A 9,703-nucleotide genomic window follows, 5' to 3' on the forward strand; every position below is an offset into this window, starting at 1 on the left:
TAGCTTGATGACATAGCAAAAGCCAAAAAGAAAATAGAATTAAAAACTGCAGCATCAAAGCTGAAACTGAAAACAAACAGCCAAATGCTGGATTTTGCTAGAAACCAACAAATAATAAACCAAAACAATCATGGAAACATCAAAATACTACTTTAAATACAAATTGAGACATTATTCTCAATAGAAATTAACCAAATTCTATCTCAAATATATCGACTAAATAATAATATTGAAACAAATTCAATTGAAGCGAGAACAATCTCTCCTGATCTCCCCATTTTTCCCAGTCTTCACTCCTACCCGCCCCAGTCTGATCATGGCTTGTGAAAACGCCGAGGTGAAGCTCTGAGGATTGAAAGCGAAGTTGTTTACTATCGGCTTTGATATGGGATTGCCGAAAAGCACTTGATCTGAACTGAATATCCCCCTCCCATTCACCAACTCACGGTAGTAAGCGTTATCAAACACGTTTGGGGTTTGTGGGTCCATGCTAATTGCTACCCTTGGGTCCACATTCCTCGGGCAGGCCTGCATCAATTGTCGTGCATATGTTGGGTTGAGGGACGGGTCGACCTTGTGGGTCGCATTAAATGAATACAGACGTTTGGCAAAACGGTTGCAGTGAGCGAACCCAATTGTATGCGCGCCCGAAAGGGCTATCATATCGGTGACCGATAAGTTATTTTTGCGAAATATCCAGGATAGTAAGTTAAAGCTGAGCTCGGGTGTAGGGAGATTTCCAGGGACCCGCCACCGATGAGATACCAGCCCATCTCGCCGCCCGAGTTCGACCGAGAAGTTCGGTCCGCCTGACTGCTCAAAGAATTGAATTGTGGAATAACTTAGTTATTTCAATCAATTAAACATCCTGGAATATGCATAACTTATAGAGATATTTACTAATTTATATGAAGAGATACTTACCATAAGAACAACATCTCTAGCAGCTATGGCCAAGATATCAGCACATGAGACTACACCGGGGCAAGCAGCCTCCACCGCTTGCTTGGCCTTTATAACCGTGTCGAAGCCATCTCCGGCGAGGGAGAGATTGTCACTTGCATCCTTTTCAGTATCTCCCTTCGTAGATTGAATTAGGATTGATCCGTCGCAGCCCTATAAATCAAGTTTATGAATAAACTAAGTGTGTATTTGTTTTGCCTGAAAATGAATATAATGTAAAGTAAAAATATCAATTGAAAATATAGTACTGTTGTTTTGTGTTTGATTTAAGGTGAAATTAATTTAGTAAAAAATTTGGAGAGATTGAAGTTTTTAACTATGTTTTTTTGAAGAAAAATGATCTGGGCAAAGAGGTATATCTCAAGCCTTGGCCAGCTTTATGTATTGCTAAAAAGGAAGAACATATTAGTAAGCAATATTAGGGTGTAAGCAGGAAAAATTCAGCAGCAAGCACTATTTTTTTTTTTTTGGGACATTTAGGCCATTTAATGCAAACTCACACACACAACGCATACACATAGACTCGACCCTGGACCTCTTAATTGGAAGCCTAAGCTCTCAACCAATAGGCCAAGGAGAGTTGTGTGCAAGCACTACTTCCAATAAGCTACTTTTGCTTTTGCTCACGTCAGGTACGTACAGTTCATTACAATTTGAAGATTTTGCTTTCCTTATCTCAAAATATGGAAAATATTTTTAGGATTATTTTATAAAGAGTTTATCTTAGGAAGAAGCTTTTATTTTCATTGCATACAAGGATTCCAGTAAACAGGAGAGTTATTCTGTGACGAGTCCAAACAATAGAACCATCCTATTTTTTGAGTGTGCATAATTAAAGCGTAGTAAAAGCACAGTTATTATTCACCACGGTATTTTTACTGTGCACACTCACAAAAACCGGATGCAACTTCAGTCTAGACTCCGCACGTAATAATCTCTAAGTAAACAGAGCTTATCATGGCCACTTTCTGTTTGCCTGTACAAGACGAAATATGAAAGTGTTAAAGCGTCACAGCAGAAAATTATGATTGCAAAACTATGAAAAGGAATCGATCACTGCTAGAAGCGAATTTAAAGTAGTTACATGAACTCAAAATCTTTCATAATTCTTGCTAATCTTCTACAAAATAATTCCCAAGACACAAAATCAAATTTCTATAAAATTTTGACAGAAAGTCGCAATATTATATGATAGTTACCTCAACAAAACAATCATGAAAAAAGAGCCTTAGTGTTGCTGGAACCGTCACAAAAGTTTGGCTCATCTTCTTCATTACGGCCTGCCTTACAATCAACTCGACATTTGGGCACTGAACTCTATAAAAATTCTGTCTTAACTGTGCTTCTCCTCCTCTTACCATCGCCATGAACAACACAATCAACAACGCAAAAAATCCCCCACACATCTCAATCTCCTTTCTCTTGTCTTCTTCCTCTCTTTCTTTCTTTTAACGTTATACTTTCATCTACTTAAAATTTATAGTGACAGTAATGTACAATATGCTTGATAATGTTATATAATCAGGCCAATAATGCAAATTATAACAAAAAAAAAAGCCTATCTTTCTATTATGGAGTGTGTAGTGTAATCCAATAATGCTTCACATGGTTGGCAGAAGACTCCAAAGCCTTAATATAGTATTAATTAGAAGACCCGAATTTGTAGTATGCTTTCCTCCTTCAATTTTCTAGATAATTTCATTGATGTTGATGTACATATTTCATATATTAGTGGAGTGTGCTGTGTAGGAGAGTTTAGTAGTAAACTATACAGGACTGACAAAGACTTGCCAACAAATTCAAGAACAACTACATATATAATTTCTTCTCTGCAATATCTTTACTTGTGATAGTTTGGTAACGTAATATTTTATTCCTTATGACCCTAATCTTTGCATGTGGGCTGCATGTGGAGAGGAGGACTTCGGAATCTGTAAATAGAAAAGTATTTATGAGCTAACGTTAGGATTGTTTTTTTTTTTCTATCAATTTTCTTGAGAAGTACTTTTTGGCATATTTGTAGTAAGAAGCAAGTCCATAGTTTTGAGAAATTTCTAAAGCTTTCAATAAGGTTTAGCTATTTTAAAAAGGCTATATTTGTTGACATTTACACCTTTGGAACCGAATTTCAAGACCATTAATTGCATTTGAGGAAAGAAACTCTCGAAGTTATTGAAACAGACATTCTAAACAACGAAGTCTGAGGTGATGAAAGATGGACGCATGCCTTCTAACGGTTCTTTAGCTAAGCAAGAAGAGGCAGAAAAAAAAATTTATGACGTTATCATAAAATATGCTTTATTTTTTGAATAGTAAATCGGGTTAAATTACTTTAATTATTCATTTTTATGTTTTTGAATTTATGAATTTTGGATTTTTTTTTTTTTTTTTTCTGGTGAAAGGAATTGTTAAGACTTAAGGTTTGTTGGGGATGAGTGCAATATTTTATAAAGTTGATTGAGAAATTATTGTAGGGAAAGTAACTAAGGATTTGTTTGAGATGGTTGCAGCATTTTATAAAGGTGATTATAAAACTTGTGGAAAAAATAATTTTTTTAAAGCTACGGTAAAAAGCAGCTTCATAGCACAAAAATTTCATAAAAGTAGCAAAAATGATAGTGTCAAACAAAAATCTCGTTGTTGCGATTTGCAAAGCAATAAGAACATTGCTCCAAATGAAGCCTTTTCTTGTGATAAAAAACCACAGAGGGCATACGCTTTAATTAGAAATATAGGTTGCAAGTCTTTAAAAGATCAAAAGCCCTCTAAAATTATAACATTTGAATCAAAACCTAGGAGTCAATGATCTTACATATTACAATAAACAAGAGAAAAGAAATCAGGGAGGCAAAAAACCAATTCTCAAAAAAAGGCCCAAACTTGATAAGCAAAGAAGAACCAACAGAACGCCCAATAACGGAGAAATTATTGTGTACGCAATCCGAACGCAGAGTAAGATTTGAATGCTGCGTATTTACTGCTTATTTACTGCTTTAGCAACGGTTATAACCGGTGCAAATCTCCAGAATTGTACCGATTATAACCGCCACAGAAACTCTCAAGGAAAACGATTCCCAGTAATATGGAAGTTTTAACCACCATAATTCTGGATAGTAGTGGTAGTTATAACCGCTACTACATTCCAGAATTTTTTTTTTAAATGTGAAACCTGAATGACTATAGAAAACAAATATGAGACATTCACCAAACCGAAACCTAAAACCCACATAAATAGGAGATGTAGCTGAAACAAAAATACTAGCTAAATCATAGAGATTCACAACAACAACAAGAGAATATTGAACTACATAATTGAGTCAAATGACTCAAACAAGAGAACATGAAAAACTTTGAAAATAACATAAGAAGAAAGAAGTTCGATCGCTTCTATGTTTTTTTTTTTATACTACAAACTTTAAAAATTAATTGAAGCAGTTGGTCCTAATCGGTAGAAATATTAACATAAGGAATATGAGAAATCTTGTATCAATTAGGGCCTTCAACCAATCGGTAGAGCTCATGTTGCTTATCATTCTCCATAATTATCAGATTTTTTAAGGAGGCGAGACTTCTTATTGGCTCAATTAGCAACATTGATGGATCAATTAAACTGAGAATGCTTAGTATTGAGATGATGGACCACTTAAACTGAGATCGTTGAGTATTGAGATGACAATTATTAGTAGTTTGCACTTCTCGATGTCTACAGAGAGAGATCAGATTCAGGAAATTTTTAATTGTCAAGTATCTTAGTGGTACAAGTCTTACTATTTCATTATGATGCGATGTTTTGACAGCTTGATGAATGTCATACACTATTCGCCAGAAAATTTATAAATATTCCAAATGACAACATATGAAGAAAATATTAAGAGCTAGCAAAATTCAGAAAAAGCAAAAATCACTAGAAATAACCCAAAAAAGTAACACCCAAGCGCCATCATCTCCAATCAAACCAATATTCCCAAAAGAGAAGAATTATATAAACACAAATAAAGCCAAAAGGCAAGCTTCATACAACCACACAAATACAGTGCCCACAAATATATATAAGAGCTGTGAAAAGTGCCTAAAACAATCAAGTAATGGCCACCAAAAAATAAAAATAATACTAGATAATATCAAAAAAGAGAAGAGCATTCATCATTCATATTTGGTAATCTACAATATCAAAATTTTAAGCAACATCCCAAAAAAGTAGACTTCCATACCAAGATGCATTTCAAAACAATTTGCACAAATATGAGTTATCTTCAAAACACCATTCTCTTTCTTTTATAACATCATCTTTCAAAAGAAGCTTTATTGCCACCCTATCAAGTATAAGAAGATTGTAAAATATTAGTATTCAAATAACCAATATTAAAATTAGAATGTGAAATTTTACATACCATTTGTGAGCTTCCTTGAGGTGGATGCTGCATTCAAAATTCTTGCATGAATTGTCTCACTTCAGTACGTAATGAGTTGATCTCCTCTCTGAAATTTACTATTTGACTTAAACTGTTTCCACCGCCATTCCTGCCCTTGTTTATGCTATAAGGAAAATATCGTATAGGAGTGACACCAAATTCTTGAGTTTTGACTCTACCCGGGTGTTTAGGTCCCATAACCATACTGAACTCCCTTTCGTTAGCCTCCATATTCCCATTCTCTGGTGTCAGCCCATCCACAACCAAAAGCTCGCAAGCTTGTATCTATATTATAATAAATTTAATTATCTTTTATTAAAAAAAAAATTAATAATGAATTATGTATAAAAAGTTTATACCAAGATTGAAATCGCACATCTTTTTTTAGCATCTTCAGATGACCAGATGCCATCTTTGTGAAGTCTATTGGTTCTCAATAATAATAATCTGTCCTTGATAACCTATAGCATTAACAAATTTAATAGTTAAATAATTAGTCTAGCTATGCGAATATAAAATTTATATAAATCTAAATATATATAATCTCTTGTTGCATGCGAACAGAACTCATATGCCACATAGTGTGAGGATAAGTCTATTTCTTTGCATTTGTAATATTTATTGTAGCCCTCTCCTGTTACATATGAATTTAACTTCATGTTGATTTATAAAAAAATATAATTAAATATAATAATGGTACTAACCTTATCTTTTGTTTGTGACCACTGGGTGACTAGCTATCACCATTGTGCTGCATTAACACTAGCTGGAATAGACTCCATAATTTCCTCGATATGATGGCTATCCCAGTGCTCAGCTTTTAAATTAGTCATATGGTTACGCCACTTAAATCCAAGGGATTGAAGAATCCAGTGACGTATATAACCAGGAAAGGCAAACTTTGACTATAATATAAAGAAATATTTTTTTTATTCATAACATAAAGAAAGATATTGAAATTTATTTAATATTTTACTTACCTCCACTTCAGCTAACATTTTTTTCTTGAAGAGCTCCATACCCTTATTTCTCAAATCTGGAAAGGATATAGGTGCCAGTACTGGATCTTTAGCAATGACACCTAGATATGAACCTAGTATGATAGGCTCTGAAATGTTGCTTGGCACATTATTCTCATTCACCTCTATATAAACATGTGTACCTAGCCGCATGTTTTGTATGTCAATGCACGTGGTGCGCCCCCTATGACGTACAGGCACACCTTGCTCATCTGTGCATAACATTTTTCATTAGAATAATTACACGATTACTTATACTTATTTAAAAAAAGAATAAATCAAACCTATAAGTCATATCCCATCATTTGGAGTCTGAATCCGCTCATAAGTAGAATGACGTGGTGATTATTGAGGTGCCACTGCGCTGATTCTCCTCTTGTGTTTGCTCACTAGTAGAATCTGGGTGGATTGGAGTATAAGGGGTTTCAGATCCTCTACTACACCAGTACCCACTCCTTGATACGACCTTCTTAGCTCGCTTGAATGTATTTGTCCATGTCATGTCCTGCAAATGTAAAGTTTAATTTAATATCAAAACTCACAAAAGAAATAAGAATATAGATATGTTACATTTGTTTGCATATAATGAAGCATGAAATATTAGAAACATAAATCATGGTAATAAAGCAGGAAATATTAGAAAACATTTAAAGTAGAAACATATGTCCTTACTTACATTTGCATATAATGAAGCATGAAATATTAGAAACATAAATCATGATAATAAAGTAGAAAATATTAGAAAACATTAAAGTAAAAAACATATGTCCCTACTTACATTTGCATATAATGAAGCATGAAATATTAGAAACATAAATCATGATAATAAAGAAGGAAATATTAGAAAACATTAAAGTATAAACATATATATGTCCCTACTTACATTTGTATGCTATGAGAAATACTTGAATTTTATAGTCTTTGGGTCTTACATGAACAACAAAATTCCAATTTGTATTTTTAGGAACTTGAATGTAGTAGAATGGTTGTACTTGTGAAGAAAAAACAAATAGATCATCTTCTAATTTATCACCAGTGTATATAAGACGTGAAAAATTTACCAAAGTATAACCAAACTGATCTTGCTTTTACACCCATTCTAGTTGTGTTTGCCCAATCGCATTTGAATAGTATCACTTTGAAATTGTCTGAATAATTTATCTCGATTATATCATTAATTTTCTCGAAGTAATTGAAATTTTCAATTTCTGTATGATTAACAACACCATAATTCTTAGTTTTCTTATTCTCATCTCTTGTCTTTACATGAAAGGTATATCCATTAATAAAAATACCTTTATATGCATGTGCAATTTTATTGGGCCCCTTGGTCAGGACCTTAATTTCATCTATAACTTCCGAACCACAATCACCTATGATCGAAGAAAAAAAAAAGCCTTTACATAAATTTAAACATTCAAAATTAAATGAAAACATTATGTTTAGAGTTTATTGTTATTCTGAACCACTCATGAAATTTTTCATTAATGAGTTTCTTGATATCCCTAGTTGTAAGATGTGTGTGCTGACATCTCTTCCTTTTCTCACCATCTTTGAAACGTTCTCTAAGTGGTATAAGACTGTCACAATGATGTAGCATGTATCTATGTGCTTGTGTTAATGATTTCTCATCTAGCACAACAGAAAAGACATTCTCCAATGAAATTCCACCACTGGAGAACAGAAACACATCTTCCTTTTCAAGTGAAAATGAATTTGCTCTAATATTTTGGTTGTACCCCTCCAAATATTTGGAACAAAATAAAATCCCATCCTCAACAATAAATCCCTCTGCAATGGAACCCTCGGGTTATGCTTTATTACCAACATAGTCTTTAAAATCAAGAAGAATCTGCAAAAGACATGAACTTTTAAAATTATTATCATATATGTGACTAAATAGAGATAATAAGTTATATATGTTACCTTTCAAATGGGTACATCCATCCGTTCTAAAACCGCTCCTGACTACTACTGCAAAAAAATCTAACTTTCTAGTAGTGAGTAGCGGTTCAAACCGCAACTAATTCTTTATAATAGTTGACGTTATAACTATTAGTAATTTGTAGTACAGTTGAATATATATATATATACTGTACAACTACAACTCTGTAATAAAAGTAGTATTCATAGCAATAATTAAAAATATTCTTGATTTAGCACATTAAGTGTTATCAATATATACAAACTCTAAGAAGTAAATATTTACTGCACAACTACAACTCTATCTACCCATAATAGTTTGTCTTCTGTCCATTTATCTATAAAAAAGAGCTTAATTGATATACATGAAGCTCTTGTTGAAGAGGGATCTTAGGTGCAACCTCACGCTTGCAATTTAAGAGAGCTCATTGGTCTTTATAAATATCAAATATTTTCTTCACCAATGCCCATTTATCCAGCAATTTTCATAGCACTATCTATTGTCTTCATTGTAGCTACTTGAAAATGGTTTTTTGCTTTAGTATTTCAACCAAACATACTAATTGTTCAATCTTCAAGAAACAAAAAATTGTTTCTCCACATGCGAATTCAAGATGGAAATCATATTGTCACAAATAAACATCCTGAAATGACACTCAATTTGCTCACCATTTTTGAAAAAAAAAAAATTTATAATAAAAAATAAAACAGTGAACACACGTTAAATATTGCAAAACTAAGAAGCAACTTAAGAGCATGTGACTATATCTCAGACTTAAGAAAGAGAACAAGAGATAGATTCCTCAATGTATGGGTAGTTAATCACAAATTGCATAAAACATTTGATCCCAATCAAAATGAGAGATATATCATTTATGAAAAGGAGCACAAAAGAATTTCATTCTTGTGTGCTAACTCAATTAGGCTTCATATTTACATAGGATCAACATTAAAATGCTTTTACAAAAGTTAAAAAATATCATAATCTTTTAAAAAATAGTAACATATCCACAGATAAAATAATAGAATCCAATACAGAGCCTTTTGGTACTGAAGGTGCAAGAAAAAACACAAGTAAATTGGGCAAAACAAATAGATATGTACAAAAGATTAAAAAAGATATAAGGAGACACATACCATATTGAAAAATTAGGTTGTTGCACACCTATGACAAAGAGAAGCAACCCATATTTCTCAATCAAAAGCACACCAAGAATACACTTGCAATCACTAATCCTCTTCAAAGGCTTCCAAAGTAACTAAGAGGAAATTATCGAATTGGCATGACACTTAACCCTTGTGCTCATACTCTGCATGGGTCTTATAGTCCCATAACAAAACTAAACTCTCTCTCTCTCTCTCTCTCTCTCTCTCTCTCTCTCTCTC

At 33.1% G+C, this 9,703-nt stretch overlaps 1 protein-coding gene across 1 annotated transcript in view; it reads right to left on the reverse strand.

Annotated features, from left to right (window-relative positions):
* Positions 1–240: 240 nt before the first annotated feature.
* LOC110110655 overlaps positions 241–9,703 on the reverse strand; it is a 16,053-nt gene continuing 6,590 nt past the window's right edge. Inside the window, exons 4-12 of the mRNA XM_028694243.1 lie at positions 6,785–6,899; positions 6,356–6,606; positions 5,735–5,836; positions 5,577–5,660; positions 2,848–2,894; positions 2,618–2,792; positions 2,163–2,408; positions 925–1,116; positions 241–813 (exon numbers count right to left, since the gene is read on the reverse strand). Coding sequence (XP_028550076.1) covers positions 241–813; positions 925–1,116; positions 2,163–2,408; positions 2,618–2,792; positions 2,848–2,894; positions 5,577–5,660; positions 5,735–5,836; positions 6,356–6,606; positions 6,785–6,899 — 1,785 coding nt within the window. The remainder of the gene's footprint in view (positions 814–924; positions 1,117–2,162; positions 2,409–2,617; positions 2,793–2,847; positions 2,895–5,576; positions 5,661–5,734; positions 5,837–6,355; positions 6,607–6,784; positions 6,900–9,703) is intronic.

This window comes from Dendrobium catenatum, unplaced genomic scaffold (assembly GCF_001605985.2).
Source record: "Dendrobium catenatum unplaced genomic scaffold, ASM160598v2 fragScaff_scaffold_421, whole genome shotgun sequence".
Lineage (NCBI taxonomy): Eukaryota > Viridiplantae > Streptophyta > Magnoliopsida > Asparagales > Orchidaceae > Dendrobium > Dendrobium catenatum.